Raw genomic sequence first — 23,337 nt, forward strand, 5'->3', positions numbered from 1 at the left:
AAAGACCCGCAGGAGGCATGAATAGGAAGGGTCCTGCTTGCCCTTTGGGGCTGATTAAAGGGGCAACAAGTCAAGGCTGCAGAGCAGCGGGAGGGGTGGGAGATCGGGGAAGGGGACGAGTGGTTTCCTAGGGTTATGATCCAGAGTTGCCAGATCTCTTCAGGGCCAGCAGTTTTAGGTGCTGGTCTGAAGGAAAGAGAAAAGGCCCCCATCCGGCAGGCCTCGAAGATATCAATCTCTGACCTAAATCAGACAAGCAGGGAAAGGGCACAAAGTTTCTCCTGGCAAGGCTAGATTTCAATCTGCAGGGAAGAGTTTTCCCATGATGCAAAGGAACATGTCCAGTTCCCAAACCCAGAGCTAGAGACTCCCCCCCACACACACACTGCCTTGACTCCTGCAGTCCCACCCCAGCCCCTCAGGGCCTCCCCTTCCTGGCCTCTCCTGAAGGGGCGGGGCAGGCTGGAGGATCTGGGCCTCCTTTAGAGGGGAGAGGGACTGGGGGGCTTCCTCCGTGCCCAGGAGTGGATTTGGCAAGCTTGGAAGGAAACATGGCTGGGGCGGGGATAGATGAGGGAAGTTGGACCTTCCTCCAAACAAAAAGCGTGGCTGTGAGGAAAGATGTCAGGGTAAAGGCTCTGGATTCAGGACATTGAATTGTGTTCTGGAGTAAATCCAGCAAGAGCCTCATTGTGGACACTGGCGTAGGAGACCTGTGTGTGTAGCATAAAGAGCTTTCCGTCCTCTTTGTTTCTCTCCCTACAGGCAACCCAGAAGCAGCCCTGATGCATTCTCCACTGTCTCCTTCATCTGGTGAAGTGGGTGGAGCCGCCATGAAGCCGGCTCAGGTAAGGCGGGAGAGGACAGCTGTGCCGGAGGGAAGGAACGGTTCCTTCTGAGGACGGGGCTCTTTGCCTTTAGTCCTGGCCACAGCCTGTCTCAGGTGACATCCGCAAAGAAGCCTCAGCAGAGACAATGAAACCCTACTGGTTGCCAGCTTCCAGGTGGGGCCTGGATTTCTCCTGGAATCACAACTGATCTCCCAAATGCAGTGACCGAGGCAGAGCCCATGGTATCGTGTCCCTGCTGGAGCTCCATTCCCAGACATTGCCCTTAAATCTCCCAAGAATTTTCCCTTCTGGAACTGGCAACCCTAGTAAAGGGTTGAATGATTCAGAAAAACTGTCTGTGTGTATGTGTGTGTGTGTGTGTGTGTGTGAGAGAGAGAGAGAGAGATTCTTAGCTGCCCGGCAGAAGCCCATTTTACAATGTTGAGGGCCAGGAGCAAAAATGTCAAACGCTTGTAAATAAATTGGTATAGGAAGCTGGATTGCTTGGTAGTCTCAAGGGGATGGCCATGTTGTTCTATGGTATCGTGTACCCACGGAGCTCCGTCCCCAGACATTGTCCATAAATCTCCAGGAATTTCCCATGCTGGAATTGGTGACCCTAATGGAGGACTGTTGAATGATTCAGAAAATGTACGTGTGTGAGAGAGAGGGAAAGAGAGAGATTCTTCTTAGCTGCCCAGCAGAAGCCCATTTTGCAGTTTTGAAGGCCAGGTGCAAAAAGGACAAACTCTTATAAATAAATATAGGAAGCTGATTTCAGGTGGCTGGCCATATTGTTCTCCAGTAGACAACCAAGGCTGGAGTCCAGCAGCACCTCGGAGACCAATAAGACTTTCCTCAGAATAAGCTTTCCACCGAGAAGTCTCCCTTCTTCAGATACAAGTAGGCATGGAGACCCTTGAGTCTTTCTATCGCACTCGGAAGGAAGGCTTGGAGGGTTGTTGCAAAGAAGGGAGATAAGAGCTAGAGGTCCAATGTGAAATGTAAGGCAGAAAATTAGCCTCTGTGGTGAGATAAGAATCCCATGTCTCTGTTCAGCCCTGGAGGCTCCATTGTTCTGAATTTGTGAATGAAATCCGTTTCTGCAGTTTCATGTTGTAATCCCCCCCACCGTTTGAAGTTTTTCTGTTTGAGGACTGCCAGCCACTCATAGCGGTGGAATTTGCTGAACAATTTGCTGCTCCGTGGACTGGGCTTCCTGAGGAGGGGAGGGGCAGTGAGGGAGTCCCCTCCTCGGCAATCTTCAGGGGGCACGGCAAGCCTGGCTTCTTTGTCGTGGCTTTTGAGAGGGTATGAAGGGCAGGCATCTTTTAACTGTGAGAGGGAGGGACTTTAATTTTGATCTTTGTTTGGAAATCTTTTAGTCATTTTAGATCGTTGGAAGTTTTTGGAAAAGCGGCTTATAAATATATATTAAATATATATAAAAATATATATAAATATAAAGCGGCTTATAAATAAATATTTCAGTAAATAAATAAACAAACCCCATAGCTGTTCAGTAACTCACTATTCACACAGTATAATACATGCATTAAAACTATTTTGTACATTATAATAACAATAATTTAATACATTATAACAACAAAAATTGACAGAATGGCTTCAGAATGACGTTGGTTAGACAGCTCTTCCAACGCATAATCTTCCTCTTATCAGAATTATATTCTTGTTCCGTCTCCTTAGTAACAACCCCTGTATAGAAAAACTCTTAAACAGACCACCTGGAACAGTCAGATGCTCAACAGGTGAGCTTCAGCAAAGCTCTTCCTGAAGTAGTTCAAAATATGTGACAAGATTTACCCTTTTAACATATACCCTGACAGATATAATCTACATCTTTAGCTCTTTAAGCTTTTCCTGGTTTTCTTGCCACCTTCTTCCCTCTGAAAACTTGAATAATATAATATGGGAAATTCAAATGATTAAAAATTAAAAAAATTTAATTCGTCAAAGCCTCACAGCTTCTGTGTTGATTCCAAATCCATGTTCCAGTCCGATGCTGTCTTTTGGTTATTTTGACATTTTTCAGAGTAAATATTCTGCCCGGTCAAACCAGCTCTATTCTTCTGACGTTTGGCAGCCAGGTGCAGGACTCTTGTCTCTGAGCCAGGGTGCCCTTTGGAAGAGCTGACTTTGCTTTGGGCCTAGCAAGGCCTATACATGTGATCAGCCTGCAGTTCAGGCCCAGGGGGGCTTAAAGGAGGGTGGGAAGGGAACCCAAAAACTTTCAGAAAGATCCAGACTAACAGCATTTAGCCATATATTAATCCATACATTGCTAACACCTCCTTCCTCCTCTTGTCAGGCTATGGAAAACAGGATACGTGGTAGCTGACTTCCCTCCTTGCAACAAGAAATCCAAGCTCTCTTGAATCAAGGTTGTTTATTGGAAAATCAAAACTAAAGTGTATATATGTCCATAGATTCTACAGAAAAAATATAAGCGACTGGCTGTACATAGATCTCTTGCTGAGAATGACGTAGGGGAGGCTTGCTACAAAGTTCCAGTCCTTCCCTGGGACCCGCCCCCCCCCCCCACCCGCAGGACCCAGCTGGGCATAGTCAGTCAGTGGGAGAATAGGAGAGAACCGTCCCAAGGCCGCTGTGGTGAGCCATTCGAGATAAGCACGCTGTCTTCCCAGGAGCGAAGAGGCCTGTGTGAAAAACTACACACGCACATACACTGAACAATTACAGCAAAACAAGAAAGATGGAAGGACTGTCGATGACAGACCTGACACCTCTTATTATTATTGTTTCTCTTTTTCTTCTTCAGGGCCAGGTGTCCTTCGAAGAGGTGGCTGTGTATTTCTCCAAGGCAGAGTGGAGCCTGCTGAGCCCGGCCCAGAGAGCTCTGTACAAGGAAGTCATGCTGGAGAATTTTGGGAACGTGGCCTCGCTGGGTGAGAATCCTTTTCTCCTGGGCTGTCTCCATCATGCTCTGAGGAGGGGTCCTTAAAGAGGAAGGACGTGGGCTGGTTTGTGCCCTGGGTCCAATGGCTGATCACTGCCCCCCTCCCTGAGCCTTCCTCTGAAGTGTGCAGGGTTCTGGGTTCTCCTTACAGAGAGGGAGCCCCTGCTAAGCAGTCAGTGGACCACCTGAGAGGGCATCAGAAGAGGGGCCAAGAGGTGTCACTTTTGGGGAAAGTAGGAAGGTCAAAGCAGGACTTCCGTCCAGGCTGGGCCTTGCCTTGGGTGAGGTTGTGTGTCTGAGTGTGTATGTGTATGGTACTGTCAAGTCGCAAGTGTCTTCAGCCAACAACAGGGTGTTTTCAAGGCAAGACATGGTTTATCAGTGCCTGCCTGTGCATAGCAACCCTGGACTTGTTGGACGGTTTCCCATCCAGCTACTAACCAACACCAAACCTGCTTAAATCTGAGAAGATCGGGCTCACCTGGGCCATCTAGGTCTGGGCAGACCTGCCTTACCTGTGCTGAGATGTGGCTGCGGAGGGAAGTCTGCTGGCTTCTGTGCTTCTTACTGAGTTCTCAGCTGGCTTTTCCTTCTCGGCTGGGATCAGGAGCAGAACTGCCAATACTGGATGGAAGGTTCTCAGCCCATCGTGTTCTCCCCCTTCCATGAAGCCCTGTTGCTTGCCTGTTGTGCATTTCGGGAGGTATGGAGTGAACCTGTATTGGAATTTCTGAATTGATGCGCACAAGAAGCAACAATAATTTTCTGGGGTTCTTTTTCTGATGGAAGGACCTCTGATTTCCAAACCGGACCTCGTATCCAGGCTGGAGGAAGAGGAGGAGCTGCTTATCGGGTTCTCTGATGAAGAAGAGGGAGTGACTGGTAGCAGCCTAGGTCTGTTGTGGGTCTCTGTGTTTCTTGGGGTTCCTTCCAAGGGCTGGGGGGGTTCTTAGTTCTTCAAACTTATTTCTGCTCAGATGCACTTAAAGGCTTATGAAGGCTCAAATGGTGTCTGTCGATCTTGAAAATACACAGTGTCTTTGATTGGACCGCTGCCCCTTCATTGTACTGAGAGAGAAGGTGATCAAGATTTTGTTCTGTATTGCTGTGGACTATCTGCTTGGAATTTAGGAAGGGGTGTGACAGAAAAATGGTTCATATATTTTACTTATACTGCAATGTATTACTATTATGATTCAGTGTATTTCACAGCGTAGATGACTGGGAAGGCAATGGCAAACCACCACGTGAAAAGTCTGCCAAGAAAATGTTGTGATGCAACATCCCCCATGGGTCAATAATGACTCGGTGCTCGCACAGGGGACTACCTTTACTTTACCTATATTATGTTAAATTTATTTAATAGCTTTCTGTATAAGTTTCTATGAACTATCAGTTATTCTTTTGAGATCCAGTTTGATGTAGTGGTTAAGAGCGCGGGACTCTAATCTGGAGAGCCAGTTGATTCCCCACTCCTCCATTTGAAGCCAGCTGGGCGACCTAGGGCTAGTCACAGCTCCCTCAGAGCTCTCTCAGCCCCACCCACCTCACAGGGTGTTTTGTTGTGGGGATAATAATGACATATTTTGTAAACCACTCTGAGTGGGCATTAAGTTGTCCTGAAGGGCAGTATATAAGTTGTCCTGAGCCTGCTGGTGCAGGGAGGGTGGAACACAAATGGATTTAAATAAATAAATATTATTATTGTTATTTTCTATTTCTTAAATAAAATTTAAAAAAGAAAAAGATTCTGTTCTGAACTTGAGGGGTGCCCTGCTTAGGATAGCAGGACATGTCTTTCCAGTTATGGCCAGAGAGAAAATGAGAAAACTCAGGCAGAAAATCCACACAGCCTTTAGCATTGCCCCAATTCCATCATCCCCCACTGACCTGGGAAGAGCAAAGAATCAACCAGTCCATTATCTGAGTACAAACTTAGTGTCTTCTTGCTGCATTTTGAGTCAGTCCCTCTGACTTGAAGTTCGCATCAAAGGATCTCTGCATCAATCATTGTCCCCATGAAATGCAATCTTCTGTTTCATTGTCACAAACAAGAGATTGGTCAACATCATCTAGCATTCCCAACATAGGCTTGAAAGTGTCCAGACATCAGTCCTTTGAACTCTTCCCTTCACACTGTCAGTTCGTTTAGTTCTAGGCTCTGTTCTTTGAATGTGTGTTGATGCCGGTTTTCTCTTTCTTTCTGCAGATGTTGTGTGGGAGGTGGCAACTGAATATCCAGTGATGGAGAGAGAACACATGTATTCAGATGTGGAAGAGAACATTGAATATTGTGATACATTGGGCGTGGTGGAGGGAACAAACCCACTTAATGAAAGGGAAAACTCTGATGTTTTCCAAAGTGATCATTCTCAAGAAATCTCACTTCTTCAAAATATATCCGAAGGAGACGATAGAGAAGAGTGCCCTGGGAGTGCGGAAGGATTTTCTGAAACAACAGATACAACTATGCATTGGAACACCCATAATACAAGGGGAACATTTAAATGCCTGGAGTGTGGAAAAACTTTTGGACGGAAACATGGTCTAACTTCCCATCACAGAATTCACACAGGGAAGAAACCATATAAATGCATGGAGTGTGGGAAAAGCTTCAGACGGAGTGAACAGCTTACTGTCCACCAAAGGATTTATACAGGGGACAAGCCATATAAATGCCAGGAGTGTGGGAAATGCTTTAATCAGAGTGGAGCCTTGTCTTCCCATCAAAGAATTCACACGGGGGAGAAACCTTATAAATGCCTGGAATGTGGAAAAGCCTTTGGAAGGAAAGAATCTCTAACTTCCCATCACAGAATTCACACAGGGGAGAAACCATATAAATGCCCAGAGTGTGGAAAAAGCTTCACTGAGTGTGGACACCTTAATGTCCACCGAAGGATTCACACAGAAGAGAAACCATATCAATGCCCAGAGTGTGGAAAAAGCTTCCGTCAGAGTACGTCCCTTTCTTCCCATCAAAACATTCACATGGGAAAGAAACCATACAAATGCCTACATTGTGGGAAAAGCTTCAGGCAGAAGGGAAGTCTTACTGTCCATCAAAGAATTCACACAGGGGACAAACCATATAAATGCTTGGAGTGTGGGAGAAACTTCAGGCGCAGTTCAGCCCTTACTCTCCATCAAGCAAATCACACAGGGTTGAAAAAGTACAAATGTCTGGAGTGTGGGAAAAGCTTCAGTCTGCGTCAAAGTCTTACTACCCACAAAAGAATCCATACAGGGGAGAAACCGTATAAATGTATAGAGTGTGGGAAAAGCTTCAGCCAGAGTGCACACTTTACCATCCACCAAAGAATTCACACAGGAGAGAAACCATACAAATGCCCAGAGTGTGGAAAAAGCTTCCGTGACAGTGGAAGGCTTACTGCCCACCAAAGAATTCATACGGGGGAAAAACCTTATAAATGCTTGGAATGTGGAAAAGCCTTTGGACGGAAAGATATTCTAAATACCCATCACAGAATTCATACGGGGGAGAAATTATATAAGGATAAAAAATATAAATGCCTGGAGTGTGGAAAAGGCTTCAGTCAGAGTGGACACCTTACTGCCCATCAAACCATTCACACAGGGGAGAAACCATATAAATGCCTGGAGTGTGGAAAAAGCTTCAGTGCGAGTCGACACCTTACTGCCCATCAAACCATTCACACAGGGGAGAAACCATATAAATGCCTGGAGTGTGGAAAATGCTTCAGGCAGAGTGGAAGCCTTTATTCCCATCAAAAAATTCACACAGGGGAGAAACCATATAAATGCTTGGAGTGTGGGAGAAGCTTCAGACGCAGTTCAGCCCTTACTCTCCATCAAGCAAATCACACAGGGGTGAAAAAGTACAAATGTCTGGAGTGTGGGAAAAGCTTCAGTCAGCTTCGGAGTCTTACTATCCACAAAAGAATTCACACAGGGGAGAAGCCATATAAATGTATGGAGTGTGGGAAAAGCTTCAGCCAGATTGGATACCTTACTATCCACCAAAGAATTCACACAGGGGAGAAAAAGTATAAATGTCTGGAGTGTGGAAAAAGTTTCAGACATAGTACATCACTTTCTTCCCATCAAAGAATTCACACAGGGGAGAAACCATATAAATGCCTGGAGTGTGGAAAAAGCTTCAGTCAGAGTTCATACCTTCCTTCTCATCAAAAAATTCATGCAAGGGAGAAAAATATAAATAAGGAGGGATAAACTGAATTCTCATCAAAGAATTCACACACAGGAGACAGACAGCCTGAAGTGTTGAGATATCTTCATTCAAAGTAGAAACATTACTTCCCTTTAAAATAACTCATCCCAGTGAAAAAACCTAGAGATTTCTGTAGTGTAGAAACACATGGCATCAAAACAAATTGCATCAGAAAAGTAGAAGTGAATTCAATAATATAATATTTTGTGGTATCAACTGGCCCCTGGAATAGAACCTGAAAACTAAACAAGTATAATATGTATTCTTTGCCTAAATTTCAATAGTAATCCCGTTCTGCCATTCTGCAGCTGCTGGCATTTCCATCTTCAAGGGCAGATCCATGAAGAGTGTGTTACAGTAGTCTGGCCAGTTGATTATTCTGGCTGGATCCACATGTCCAAATTGGCAGGTCAAGTTAAGGAGCCATCCTGCATGTTATAGAAGCAGAGAGAGATATAAATTGGGTCTGCTGTTGTGATTATTTTTTCTCTGAGGCTGGAAAATCTGTAAAGGAACTGGTTAATTCAAGCTTTGAGAGCACCAAATACAGCTGATGAAAGATACTTACCATGTTTTAGCAGTTTGGAAAGAGAGCTCTCTTAGGGTGTTAGCAGAATATCCAGCATTTTCCTGTGGGGAGGGGGAGATGAGATCACCCAGCTCACCTGAACGCTTCCCGTCGATCCCTCCAAAGACAGATTGCTAGGTAAGAGCTGATGCAGCTGGAATGTGGCTTGCATCCGTCCCGAGCTCTGCTCAGGTGAGCGAAGCTGATTTAGCAGCTCATGCTGAGTGAAGAGGCCCTGTGGATTTGTGGGACCTGGACAGGTAGGAGGATGCAGCTGGATTCGGGTGGCATCAACACCGGTCCCTTTCTTGGTTGCTTCAGATGATGTTGCCAGGAGGTTCTATGATAGTTCCAGTATCTGCAAATCCCCGCAGCTGGCTTCCTTGGGCAGCAGACTCCCGCACCTGGATCCATGGCATGGGGACATGGAGACTTGACTACTGTACTGCATGCTCTGTAGTCTCCCCTCTGAGTCAACTCGGAGACTCCAGTCGGTGCTTAACCCCACAGCTCGCTAGGCAGAGGGTGAATATTACTCCTACTCTGCAGTCACTTCGTTGGCTACTCATAAGTTACTGAGCTCAATGGTTGTTGGGGGTTTTCCGGGCTGTATTGCCGTGGTCTTGGCATTGTAGTTCCTGACGTTTCGCCAGCAGCTGTGGCTGGCATCTTCAAAGGTGTAGCACCAAAAGACAGAGATCTCTCAGTGTCACAGTGTGGAAAAGATGTAGGTCATTTGTATCTACTCAGGAGGGGTGGGGTTGAGCTGAGTCATTCTGTAAGAGTTTCCCAGGGTGTGGAATGCTAATGGCGGGAGGCTTCACTGTATCCTGAGGAGGTTCTTTTGCATATGGATTGGTGCTTGATGTGCTAATCTTCTCTGCAGGGCTATTGTCGGGTGTGGAGTGTTTTGTTGGCCTGGTGTTTTTCAGAACTGGAGCCCATGCTCTGTTCATTCTTAAGGTTTCTTCTTTCCTGTTGAAGTTTTGCTTATGCTTGTGAATTTCAATGGCTTCCCTGTGCAGTCTGACAAAGTAGTTGGAAGTGTTGTCCAGTATTTTGGTGTCCTGGAATAAGATACTGTGCCCTGTTTGAGTTAGGCTATGTTCAGCCACTGCTGATTTTTCAGGCTGTCCAAGTCTGCAGTGTCTTTCATGTTCTTTTATTCTTGTCTGGATGCTACGCTTTGTGGTCCCGATGTAAACTTGTCCACAGCTGCAGGGTATACGGTATACTCCTGCAGAGGTGAGGGGGTCTCTGCTGTCTTTTGCTGATCGTAGCATCTGTTGTATTTTTCGGGTGGGTCTGAATACTGCTTGAAGGTTATGCTTTTCCATAAGCTTTCCCATCTGATCAGTAATTCCTTTGATATATGGCAAAAACACTTTTCCTGTAGGTGACTGTTTTTCCTTGGTTGTTTGATTCATCCTGGGTTTGATTGCTCTTCGGATTTCATTTCTGGAGTAGCCATTTGCCTGAAGTGCGTGGTTTAGATGATTAATTTCCTCATTGAGAAAGCGCGGCTCACATATCCGTCTTGCACGATCCACTAATGTTTTCATTATGCCTCTTTTCTGTCGGGGGTGGTGATTGGAGTTTTTGTGTAAGTACCGATCAGTGTGAGTTGGTTTCCTGTAGACCTTGTGACCTAACTGAAAGTTTGCTTTGCGGATGACCAAGGTATCCAGGAATGAGAGTTTTCCCTCACTTTCTTTCTCCATTGTGAATTGTATGTTCAGGTGGATGTTGTTGAGATGATTCAAAAACTCCCTCAATTCTTCCTCCCCATGGCTCCAAATGATGAATGTATCATCCACAAACCGGAACCATACACTGGGTTTGTGGGGTGCTGATTCTAGAGCTGTTTTTTCAAAATGTTCCATGTAGAAGTTTGCTATAACTGGGCTGAGTGGGCTCCCCATGGCCACCCCATCCATCTGTTCATAGAATTCGTTGTCCCATTGGAAGTAACTGGTTGTCAGACAATGATGGAATAAGGCTGTTACATCCTCTGGGAAAATCTGATTAATCAGTGCAACAGTGTCTTTTACTGGAACCTTGATACAACAGATGCTACGATCAGCAAAAGACAGCAGAGACCCCCTCACCTCTGCAGGAGTATACCGTATACCCTGCAGCTGTGGACAAGTTTACATCGGGACCACAAAGCGTAGCATCCAGACAAGAATAAAAGAACATGAAAGACACTGCAGACTTGGACAGCCTGAAAAATCAGCAGTGGCTGAACATAGCCTAACTCAAACAGGGCACAGTATCTTATTCCAGGACACCAAAATACTGGACAACACTTCCAACTACTTTGTCAGACTGCACAGGGAAGCCATTGAAATTCACAAGCATAAGCAAAACTTCAACAGGAAAGAAGAAACCTTAAGAATGAACAGAGCATGGGCTCCAGTTCTGAAAAACACCAGGCCAACAAAACACTCCACACCCGACAATAGCCCTGCAGAGAAGATTAGCACATCAAGCACCAATCCATATGCAAAAGAACCTCCTCAGGATACAGTGAAGCCTCCCGCCATTAGCATTCCACACCCTGGGAAACTCTTACAGAATGACTCAGCTCAACCCCACCCCTCCTGAGTAGATACAAATGACCTACATCTTTTCCACACTGTGACACTGAGAGATCTCTGTCTTTTGGTGCTACACCTCTGAAGATGCCAGCCACAGCTGCTGGCGAAACGTCAGGAACTACAATGCCAAGACCACGGCAATACAGCCCGGAAAACCCCCAACAACCATCGTTCTCCTGCCGTGAAAGCCTTCGACATTACTGAGCTCAGTTCAAGGTTTTGGCAATCTCATACAAAGCACTTCCTGTCTGTGTGACAGCCTCTCTCCTGCTTCACCATGGCAGCTTTGCTCGTCTGAACAGGGCCTTCTGCAGGTGCCAGCCTTCAAAGCAGCAAAATCAACAGCTACCCCTGTATGGGCATCCTCTGTCTCAGCCCCCACCTGATGGAAGGGCCTGCCTGAAGAGGTCAGCAAAGCTCTTGCTCTCGTGGCTTTCAACAACCTAAGAGGGAAGCATTAGGGTCTGTAGACTGTGCTACTGGGTACCATCTGTTGCTGTGTGCTCCTACTTAATAGTTTAATCAGTTATCAGTCTGTTTATGTTGTGTTTCAGTCTTGTTCTTTCCCCAGCACTGCAGTGGACTTCTGCTTGGTTTCAGCGTTGCTTTTTGTTTTGCCCTTCAAATTTCAGCTATCTCACCCTATTGCATGGTTTACTGAACGTCCCAGCAGCTCCTAACACCAGAGTACAAACATCAGAGTACAGATCCTTCACACAGGATCTTACAAAGCCCATAGGGGATGCCTGACATCCCGCCGTCTTTGTGCTCCACCTCCTTCCTTCCAGCTGTGGTCCACTGAACAGTCTTGCATATCTGTGATGTTGAGCAGAGATATTTATGCACTAACCTAGTTTCATAACCTTCAAACATCAGGAGCTGGTCAGAAAAAGGACAGGACAGCTTTTAATCCTGTGCGTTGATTACTCTTGCAGAAGAAACCATGGGTTTGTTGCTTTCAGTGAAGTGCCAACTTTAACCTGTCAGCTTTGCTTTGAGAAATCGAATGTGTTCTAGAGATGTTTTCCAAGTGTGTAATAAAATAATGGGAAAGTGTCACGTAAAGGGCGTCTGCTTCCAATCAGAGAAGATGGTGGGTGAGAGAGCTTCATGTGTGGAAGGAATCTGGATATTGCCTAGCCTTCTGCCAGTCAGTTAAAGCGTCATTTTTATCTTAAACTTCATGTAGTTAGCAAAGTTTAAGAAATTATTTTTATTGCATGCAAGTTTTTTGTGATCATAAGATTAAGTAGCATGTGAGTTCTTGCCTAAAGAAATGAGATATATTTTATTTTAAATAAAACATCAACTTGAAGATTTTTCCTTGTTTTGTGGGTTAAAGATCTGGTGCCTAGATTCCTCAATTTTGCGCTCGAAAGACAGGTCTCTCTTAAGGGAATGTATCTTTCATAAATCTGACAAGGAGTCTCCACAATCTAGTTAATTCAAAAATTCTCACAGGGTTGAATGGTGCAGCAGACGCCTAAATAGTAGATGGATTTGAGAATTTGTCTCATGTGGTGCCCAACAATGGAAGGGGGTTGTGTGAACTTTTTCAGCAAGCGTATCAGAAAATGAAACGTATCTCCTCAACCTCGGAACTGAAATTGAGAAAAGCTTTTCTGATTAAAAGGGTAAACATTTATAGAATATTTGGGTTTTAGAAAATGGCTCAGATACTTTAGCAGCTAGTGGCCAGAGCAGCATTTTTAGGTCATGTGACTCATTATGGAGGAACACCAGAGCAGAGCGTGACTTCTTTAGTCCCTCAGACGTCTCCCCAGACACACCATAGTGTTTTTATCCATCACCAGCCCTTAATACACAGGGCCAGGTGGAATCTGAGACAAATGGCCTCAGATTCTGTACATGTCCCCTTCCACGAAAGTGAGATTCCTTGAAGAAAGATGAGAACAACATTATCTTGATCTTCATCCCCGGCGCCACTTTCTTATCCCTGAGGATCTTTTCTCGTTCCTCCATGGCTGCCCTTCCCACTCTCCATCTCCTGACTGCAGTTCCAGTGGAGAAAGCAGCTCCTTGGTAATCCGGACTCTATGGCAGGATTCCCTGCTGAGGTCCCTCCCTCCCCAAAACCTTGCCCTCTCTAGGCTCCACCCCCAAATATCCAGGAATCTCCCACCCCAGAACTGGCAACCCTAGCTCTGACTCATCACAGCAACACTAGATGAAGCAACAGCTTCTGAGATCATCCCTTCCAAACAAACTGTAGGCCATAATAGATTTATAACAAAAGGTCACACTCTGGCTTTTTCTCCTGTGGGGAGCCAAAGTGTCCTCCCTTCTTCTTCTCCCTCCCTTGCAAGAACCCTGTGAGGTAGGCCAAAGCCAGACAGCAACTTCCTGTCGCAGAATCAATCTTTGAACCGGGATTTGCTTTACTCTACTCTGACATTGTAACCTCTGCTCCACACAGGCTCTTATAGGTCAGGGAAGTGGTTAAACATTTTTGGTTTTCCTCAGAGGAGATACTTTCCACCCTCCCCATCTGTGCGTCCTGCACAGTAAACTCTCTGCTTCCCTTCCAAAATGCAGAAGGACATTGTGGAGCTCATTTCTGCCAGGACACTCTGATTCATTTAATTTTGAGACTCCAATTTGGAGGCTCCTCGCTTTATTTTCTGAGTTCTTCTTGCCATGGTCTTCCTCTTCCCACGCAAATAGCACAGGCGGGTGGCAATAGTGGGTGTTTGGAGGGGATGGATAGAGGCTGGAAAGGGTCTCTCTCCCTCGGGGATCTAGAGAGCTTGGAGGAGCTTTGGGGAGGCCTTGAAAGGCCTAAAGAACAGTTAAGGGAGGCGTGCTTCAAGACTGGGGGGAGCCCCTTTTCCCTCCCCTCTGCCACAGACAGCCAATGCAAAAAGCAGAGGGGGAGGGGGCTTTGTCACATGAATTAAAACAATTAAATGTATGATTATATCTCTGAAGAGTTGTAAAGGACAGACAGAACTATTATGTTGCTCACATACTGGATACTTACATGAATCTCCACCTCTGTCTCAGAATAGAGAATAAGTCCTGGCTTCTCAGATACACCGGACTGAATATAGGGGAGCCTATGTTTGGCTGAAGGCGGGTCCAGGACAGCAGAATCACCGCCTTTTCTACGTGTGAGGAACCAGCTGTACGCCTCTCCCCTCTACACATGTACAGACACACAGAGATAAATAAAAATCACCACAGAGACATATTTTCACCTCCTATGTGCCCTGACTGAGATAGCCCAGGGTTGCCTTGCCTTGCCAGAGCTGGGAAGCTAAGCAGGGTCGGCCTTGGTTAGTGCTTGGATGGAAGACCACAAGGACAGTCTTGGGTCACTATGCAGAGGCACTTTCAGGTAGGATAGCCATGTTGGTCTGCAGTAGAAGAGCAAGATTTGGGTCCAATAGCACCTTAAAGACCAACTTGGAAAGACCCGCCCCGAGAGAGGCATCCAGGAAGGGAGGGGAAGGGAGCCCCTCCCTGCCGAGTTGCCTCCCCTCCCCTCATTCTATCTCCAGGAATTTCCTGACCTGGAGGTAGCAACCCTAGCGGGGCGCTCTTCCTACAGAAGCCCTCAGAAGTTTCCAAAGACAGCCCTCCTATGGTGTCCTCAAGACCAGATCCTGGTTCAAGGGCTGAGCAGCCCCCCCCTCCCCCAATTAATTTTGTTTTATTTATTTTATTTTTATTTTATTTTATTAGATTTCTAAACCACCCTCCCCCTTAATTGGACGCAGGGCAGTGTACAACATTTCTAATACAAGTATAATTGCATAAAATATACATAATGTAACGCACAGACAAGTATAAATTAAGTCAGAGTCAGAATAAAAGCACTAAAATAGTCCAAAATATTTCTGCCCTCCATAAGGGGACAGAACTTGCCTTTTACTGGATATGGCATTGCTGACCTCAACCATAAGCCTGGTGGAACATCTCTGTCTTATACGCCCTACGGAACTGTAGTAGGTCCCACAGGGCGTGGATGTCACCAGGCAGAGCGCTCCGCCAGGCAAGTGCCACAGCGGAAAAAGCCCTGGGTCCAGTCAAGGACAGCCGGACATCTTTTGGGCCAGGGATGACGAGTGACATGTCGGTCTCAGACCACGAAGGGCCTTAAAAGTTAATACCGTAACCTTGAAACAGATCCGGTACTCCACCTGGAGCCGGTGCAGCTGGCAGAGCAGCGGTTGAATTTGTGTTTATTGTTTATTTTAACAATAAAGTCAATAAACAGCCACTGTAAGGGGAAAGAAAAAAAATCTTTAAATTTCACAGGAGAAAAGAAACACTGTGGTGCCTAAAATTCAACAGTCTAAGTAACAGGCAATCCCAAGAAGAGAGAAAGTCTACAGTTGAGGAGCCACCACAAAGAAGGCGGGTGGAAGGGAAAGAAGTAAAAAGCTGCCCCAACCTGCCTAGCCCAAGCAAGCTCTCTTCAGAATTTGGATGGGGGACCAGAAAGGAAGTCTCAGATTATAACGTTAGGGCTCACAGCTTATCTCCTGCACAGCGAGGATGCGCCTGCGATTGCCCCTTCTATGAAAGCCACCGATCAGCCCAGGGACACCCAACCGGCCACCTTCCCCACGCCGATCTGGTATTCGAATGCACAGCCCCTGGATCTTGGGATAATGCTCTAACCACTACACCACATCAAGGCTGTAGGAAGACTGAGTGTGGGACGCCCCTTGAGTTGAAAAGGGGTGGGGCAGAGTCGCCCCCACAAGGGCAGAGAAGGGAGCCGGAAGTGACTCGGCCTGGCAGAGGAGCCAGCTCCAAGAGCAGCTCAGCCACACTTCCGCCCAAACTTGGGTAGGCCAGAACCGGCCTTGGCCCCTTGCCAAGAGGCAAGCCTGCCACGCCTCCTCTGTGAAGCCCGCCCCCACCTCAGTCCCTTCCTATCACGCCAAGAAGGATGTGGTGGACCGCGGTCTGATTGGCTGCTTCACTAACAGCGGTTGATGGCACCGACCATCGGTGGGTCATTAAATCCTCATATGGGAGGAGGCACTGGTCCAGGGATTCCCCAGTGCCCAGGAATGGATTTGGCAAGCTTGGAAAGAAACGTGGCTGTGAGGGGAGGGCCAGATGAGGAAAGCCGGACCTTCCTCCAAACAAAAGGGGTGGCTGGGAGGAAAGATGGCTGGGCAAAGACTCTGGAGGCTTCCTTGAGCAAATCCAGTAATTGAGTTGTGTTCTGACGCAAAATCCATAGCCTCACTGAGGACGCTGAAGCTGAAGATGTGCACGTGGCTTTCCACCCTTCCTTTCTCATCTTCCCAGGCAGCCAAGAAGCATCCTGTTCGCTTTATCTTTTAGCTAAACCATGTTAATATGCGAGAGAGGGATCTTTGCATATCTTGGACTGAAGAGAATTTCCCCAAATGAAGAGAGCAAGGATACAACACAAGCCCAAAGACATAAATTTAGTAATTTTATTCAAATCAACTTGTATAGGTTACAGGAAAATTTTTAGAAATCATAATACAAAAACCTGGCAGGCCAACGACGGCATAGCTAAAAAAAGATACTAGCAATACAATAAAGTATAATGAGGTATCTTGCCCAGGGCTTTTTTTCAGGGGGAACGCGGGGGAACGGAGTTCCAGAACCTCTTGAAAATGGTCACATGGCTGGTGGCCCCGCCCCCTGATCTCCAGACAGAGGGGAGTTGAGATGGCCCTCCGCGCTGGAGCGGCGCGGAGGGCAATCTCAACTCTCCTATGTCTGGAGATCAGGGGGTGGTGCCACCAGCCATGTGACCATTTTCTCCGGGGGCAACCCACTGAGTTCCACCGCCTCTTTTCCTAGAAAAAAAGCCCTGATCTTACCAATCCTGAAGATGTCCCAAGAGGTCTGTATTGATGAGGAGAGGGGAAGAGCTTCACCAGATCTGAAAAGGAAGGGAGAGAGACAGGAAGGAAAGCAATTCCTTTCTTCTCTCTTCTTATTGATTCCATCATCTTCACTGCTCATTTATATGTTTTCGGAATAGCTTCTCCCCTCTTCTCCACCAATGAGATCCCTCAGAGTCACCTCTGGCAGGGAAACCACCTAAAAATCATGAGGTCTGCAAAACAGCCAGGTCACTTTGATTCCCCAATATTTACTATCATTGCTCAAATTATGACAACGTGCGTCAACAAAAAGCCCCTAGGTTGTTCTAGCCCATTCCAACCATGCCCATTATGCCATGTAGTTGTCCAAAGGTTCATTTAGACTCCATTTTGTTTGGTTCAGTATATCCCAAGTTCCTTATAACTATGTGATTGGAACTATATATGATGATATATGTATGGTGATTGCTAAGTTATTCTGTGTACATTGTAGTAGCCTATGTAAATATATGAGTATATGTGCATGTACTATGTATTATTCAGCAAAAGCAATCATGTAATCACTGTTAGTAAGATGATAATGACAAGACAGCATTCTAGATGACTTTGGTTAGTTTTACAGAGAGGCAGATGGGTTTTTCTCCAGAGAGATTAAAAAAAAGGAACTTTAAATCTCTGGTTTCTTATGTTCAGTTCTCCCTTAGCTATGAATATATGTGCAGGTTTTTCCTTTAAGAAACAGGTGGTCTGGTGCAGCAGTTCCTGTTTTTAGTGTCTTGAATCTTAAAAGCCAGAAAAGGAAAATAGTTTTAAACCTGTGGCTTGAGTCATCAGCCCCTCCTTCAATAGCTGTTTGTAACATGTTTAGATAGTTACCACATTTTGGACAGTTTTCAAAAACACGGACCCTCTTCCCATTATTGATTTTGTCTCTGTCCACATGCTATAAGCAAACAGGCCGTAAGCAAACAATACACTGTTTTTCGACCAAAGGGCACAGCATTCTGGATCTGTTAGAAGGAGACACAGTCTGGGTCTAAAATATGATTTTCTGTTAAAATGGCATTTTCCATGATCAAAATGGTTTCAAGATTGATAGGTTGGCTTCATTATACAGGAATACAACAATCCCTATTGCCTTCTCCACCCTGTCCTCCATGTGGTGAAGTGAAAAGAGCTGCCATGAAGCCAGCTCATGTAAGGGGGGGGAAGAGAGACTTGTACTAGACGGCAGGAATGGTTCCTTGTGAGTTCCCAGGCTCAGAGGATGGGGCTGTTTGCCTTTCGTTCTGGCCACAGTTTGTCTTGGATTACATCTGCTGAGAAGCTCAAACAGGGTCATTAAATTCTTACTAGTTATGATCTCCCAGGTGGGGCCTGGATTTCTCTTAGAATCACAACTCATCTTCCACATGCAATGATCAGGGCAGAGTCTATGGTATTGTGTACCCACGGAGCTCCATCCCCAGACATTGTCCATAAATCTCCAGGAATTTCCCATGCTGGAATTGGTAACCCTAATGGAGGACTGTTGAATGATTCAGAAAATGTACGTGTGTGAAAGAGAGAGAAAGAGAAAGAGAGATTCTTCTTAGCTGCCCAGCAGAAGCCCATTTTACAGTTTTGAAGGCCAGGTGCAAAAAGGTCAAACTCTTGTAAATAAATAAATACAGGAAGCTGATTTCAGGTGGTTGGCCATAATGTTCTGCTGTAGACAACCATGATTTGGAATCCAGTATCATCTTGAAGACCAGTAAGACTTTCCATAGTTTCTTTCGAGAGTCAAATTTTCCTTCTTCAGGTATGAGTAGGTGTGGCGATCCCTGAGTCTATCTCTTTTAGAAGCTTTAGAGGGGTGTTGCAAAGAAGGGAGGTAGGAGGTAGAGGTCCAATGTGAAATGTAAGAGAGAAAACTAGCCTCTGTTGTGAGATAAGAATCCCATGTCTCTGTTCAGCCCTGGGGAGCCATTGTTCTGAATTTGTGAATGAGCTCAGTTTAAGCAATCTCTCATTGTAACCCCCCCCCCCCCAAAGATTCTCTGTTTGAGGACAGCCACCCATTCTTAGGTCATCCACTCTTAGGTGCAGAACTCTCTTTCTCTCACTCTCTCTGAGCCAAGGTGTCATTTTGAAGAGCTGGTTTTTCTTTGGGCCTAGCAAGGCCTAAACACTCAAACAGCCTGCTATTCAGGCCCAGGGAGCCTTAAAGGAGGGTGGGAAGCAAACCCAAAAACTTTCAAAAACTTCTACTTTAGAGTTAGGATTTAGCCATACATTGGTAACACCTTCTCCTTCCTCTTATTTCCCCCCCCCTTTTCTTCTTCAGGGTCAGGTGTCCTTCGAAGAGGTGGCTGTGTATTTCTCCAAGGGGGAGTGGAGCCTGCTGAGCCCAGCCCAGAGAGCCCTGTACAAGGAGGTCATGCAGGAGAATATTGGGAACGTGGCCTCTCTGGGTGAGGGTGCTTTTTTCCTGGGCTGCCTCCATCGTGCTCTGAGGAGGTCCTAAAAAAGGAAGGACTTGGTTAGGCTTGGTGCTCTGGGTCCGATGGCTGATCGCTGCCCCCCTCCATGATCCTTCTTCTGATGTATGAGGGGTTCTGTATTGTCCTACGGACAGGAAGGCCCTGCTTAGTAGTGATTGGACCTCGTGAGAGGACATCATGCCAAGAGATGCCGGGTTTGGGGAAAGTGGGAAGGTCTAAGCAGGGCTTCCTTCCAGGCTGGGCCTTGCTTTAGGTGTGGCTCTGTGTGTGTGTAAGATGCGGACACGTCTCAGCTGACTTAACACAACTCCAGAGGATTTTCAAGGCGAGAGATGAACAGAGATGGGTAGCCGTCCTGAACTTCCGTGGTGATTTCTCAGCCAAGCTGAACGAGATCCAGCTAGCCTGTGCCATCTAGGTCTGGGCAGGCCTGCCTGAGGTGTGGCTACGGAGAGAAGTCTGTTGGCTTATTTTCCTCTGAGTTCTCAGCTGGCATTTCCGTCTCAGTTGGGCAGGGAGCGGGAGCAGAACTGCCAATAGTGGATGGATGATTCTCTGCCCGTCATGTTCTTCGCCCCTCTCTAGCCTCTGTTACTTGTCCATTGTGTGTTATTGGAGGCATGGAGTGAACCTGTATTGGAACTGCTGAACTGACGCTCACCAGGAATAGTTATAATTTTGTGTGTGTGTGTGGGGGGGGGTTCCTAATGAAAGGACCTCTGATTGCCAAACCGGACCTTCCTCCAGGCTGGAGGAAGAGGAGGAGCTGCTTCTTTCTGATGAAGAGAAGGGAGTGTCTCGTAGCAGCCGTGGTCTGTCGTGGGTCTCTGTGTTTCTTGGGGTTCCTTCCAAGGGCTGGGGGGGTTTCTGGGTTCTTCACACTTATTTCTGCTCAGAAGCACTTACAATTTTATAAAGGCTAAATGGTGCCTGTAGATTGTGAAAATATGCCGCATCCTTCATCTACCCTCTCTGATCCATTTTTGAAAGCTGAGCTCTGGTTTCTTCCAGGCAGTGGGTCTCTGGCAAGGCCGTTTCCCAGCCCTGTTACCCCTGAGTCTCCTTTAATTACACCTGCCAGGAATTGAACAAGAAACCTTCATTTGGAAAGCAAGAGTTTTACCATAGAGAAATTATGCAAAGCAACTCCAGACAATGTGCTCATGCACACCCCTTCCCTTCTCCCCCGTCCCCCATCACAAAGCAATCTTGTAAGTGACTCTGAAGGCCCTGGGCCATAGATATTTGCCTAAGTAAAATCCAGCATCTCGGATAGGCAGTCCTGGCTTTCTAAGCATCTTTTCGCCCCTAAGTAGGATTCCCCTCTTCTGGTTGTTTGGAGCAGAGAGTAAGGAAAGTGCTGGAGTCCCCCAACCAAGGTGCGGAAGTGATGTTTGTGATGGGTGAGGAGAGAGAGGGTGGGATGTTTGATGACGTGTGACCAGCTTTGGGGTGATGCTAAGGCTGACAAATCTTTATCTTGTTGGTTAGCCTTGATTTTGGAGGTGGGCAGGATAACACATCTTGTCCTTTTTCTGTTAACACCTCTCCGTTGGCCCAGCTGGTTCTAACAGACTTGTTGCTCCAAAACGAAAGGACTGGATTCATTCATCGGAGGCACGGGGTTTGTGAGACTCAAGTCGTCCAGCGACCTTTCTGTGTTCTTTCCTTGGTCATTATCCAAGTCGTGAAACTATATTTACTCTAGAGTTGTGCCTGTAGCTAAAAAGCTGGTGAGTTAAGAACTTATTCCCTGGCTTCCTCCCCATAGGCCTTGCTTCTTGCGCTGCCTGTGTCACCCAGTTTTGGCAGCTGCTTCTGGCTCCCTTTGTGGTGCAGACACCTCAAGCAGAAAATCCACACGGCCTGTTATAACCTCCTTTCTGTCATGTAGTTAGGTTTTATTTTTACAAGAAGCATATCAGTTTCACACTTTACTTAAGCTTGATGGTTTCAAAGATAGTTATCGGTTCTTAAAGTTTCTTTACAAAGGCTCAGTCACACAGCTGTTTATAAACTTTCTTTTTCAGGCACACACACATTTTGCCTGCTTTAGACAGAGTGAATATTCTCTCACAGATGCGTGCACAGTTCCAGCTTCCACACAGGTTGTATTTCTCTCAGAAGTGCATAGACACTCCCAGGTTGCACACAGCTTGCCTGCCTAAACCAGACTGCCTCTTTTGTCTCTGTTCAGTAACTAAAAACTGCAGTTCACTCTGCCCCTAGCGCCCTGCTACTGTCCAATTGGATTTCACTCCAGTCACACTTCTCAACTCCACCCACGCTCTCAGTCATCAACCAATCATCTCACTCACTCATTCCTCTCTTTCAACCCCACTCTTCATCTTTATCCCTTCAAGCATTTAAAGAAACACACATTTAAAATAATTACACAGCCGTTAGCACTGCCCCAATTCCATCATCCCCCATTGACCTGAGAAGAGCAAAGAATCAACCAAGCGGTCATCTGAATACAAACTTAATGTCTTCTTGCTTCATTCTGGGTCGGCTCTTCTGATTTGCAGTTCATGTCGAAGAAGGATTTCTGCTCCAATCACTGTCCCATTTAACTGTCACAAAAAAAGATCAGTCAGTAACATCTAGCATTCTCTATATAGACCTGAGTGTTCAGACATCAGTTCTTTGAACTCTTCCATTAGTTCTAAGCTCTGTTTTTCGTATGTGTGTGTTGTGACCTAGAGACTCTCACCCCACTCCTGAAGGCTGTACCAAGCCTCTCAAGACCCCTAGGAGCCTCTAAGAGCACTGGCCGCTGATTTGGGAAGCTCCCCAGCTTCTTGGGCTTGTTTGAGCGCATGTACCTCTTCGGCAAGCAGTACTGGACACAGAAAGGTAAAATATATTATGGGAGTTTATTAAAGGAAGAACATAGGAGCGTTAAGCAGGAATCACTCTTAAAAGCTATTTAGGCAAGGCGTGAAAACAAAGACTTTCTGGGCCAATTCCAGATGGCCTACCTTTCCCTGGAACGTCGCACGTTGTTGCACCGAAAATGCAAAATATCGCATTTTCTTGCGCGAGTTTTGTGCGATGCCACGCGGCGTCGCACAAAACTCATGCGAGAAAATGCAATATTTCGCATTTTCAGCGTAACAACGCACGACGTTCCGGGGAAAGGTAGGCCATCCGGAATCGGCCTTGATCTAAATAACTTCTGGCTAACTAAAATACTGCAGGCTAACTGTTTAAACATTATATTGTCGAAGGCTTTCTCTGACTTGTTTCCAAGGCTGGTTGATCTTACCAAAGGCTTAGCAAGGAGTCCATCCATGCCAGCTAACTCTGGGCATCCTGATGGAGTGGCGTTGGAGCTGAGAAGTTCTCTCTCACAGTACAGATGGTCAGCAATGGCTGAAAGGTAAAGGTTGGTATCCTGCCTAGATACAATGAGGCTTCTTGAGAGCTAGGGGGGCCTCAGCCCACTTGCTGAGAACCAGTCAGGGCTCAGTTCCTTAATTAGGATTTCAACATGTGAAAGTTTAAGGAGGGCAGCTTAGGGCTGAGCTCAACACCAGAGAAAACACACGTATTCAGATGCGGAAGAGAACATTGAATATTGTGATGCACTGAGCGTGGTGGAGGGAACAAAGCCACTTAATGAGAGGGAAAACGTGATGGTTTCCAAGGTGGCAATTCTCAAGAAATCCTATCCTGATTGGCACCTTGAACATAATACACCAGACATTACACTCATGGAAAATCAAGAAGTCTGGATAATAGACATTGCAATTCCAGGGGATGCCAGAGTCGAAGAAAAAGAACAAGACAAAATGATTAAATATAGAAATCTGATAATAGAAACACCTGACTATGGAAGAAGAATGCAACAGTAGTCCCC

At 46.2% G+C, this 23,337-nt stretch overlaps 2 protein-coding genes across 2 annotated transcripts in view; both read left to right on the plus strand.

Moving 5' to 3' along the window:
* The first annotated feature begins 807 nt into the window (after positions 1-807).
* LOC129326967 (zinc finger protein 420-like) lies at positions 808-9,127 on the plus strand. The gene is made up of 4 exons (XM_054975312.1): positions 808-848; positions 3,631-3,757; positions 4,558-4,662; positions 5,978-9,127. The coding sequence occupies exons 1-4, from the start codon at positions 834-836 to the stop codon at positions 7,981-7,983; spliced, it is 2,253 nt and encodes a 750-aa protein (XP_054831287.1). The 5' UTR covers positions 808-833; the 3' UTR covers positions 7,984-9,127.
* Positions 9,128-22,846: 13,719 nt separating this feature from the next.
* Positions 22,847-23,337, plus strand: part of LOC129328016 (zinc finger protein 420-like) — a 43,033-nt gene continuing 42,542 nt past the window's right edge. Inside the window, exon 1 of the mRNA XM_054976757.1 lies at positions 22,847-22,857. Coding sequence (XP_054832732.1) covers positions 22,847-22,857 — 11 coding nt within the window. The remainder of the gene's footprint in view (positions 22,858-23,337) is intronic.

This window comes from Eublepharis macularius, chromosome 4 (genome assembly GCF_028583425.1).
Source record: "Eublepharis macularius isolate TG4126 chromosome 4, MPM_Emac_v1.0, whole genome shotgun sequence".
In the NCBI taxonomy this organism is placed as follows: Eukaryota; Metazoa; Chordata; class Lepidosauria; order Squamata; family Eublepharidae; genus Eublepharis; species Eublepharis macularius.

Bases quoted from the DNA above. Each gene is read 5' to 3' on its own strand.
- LOC129326967 (XM_054975312.1), top strand. The intron at 3,758-4,557 runs GTGAGAATCCTT...TTCTGATGGAAG, and splicing joins TGGGAACGTGGCCTCGCTGG to GACCTCTGATTTCCAAACCG. The intron at 4,663-5,977 runs GTCTGTTGTGGG...TTCTTTCTGCAG, and splicing joins AGTGACTGGTAGCAGCCTAG to ATGTTGTGTGGGAGGTGGCA.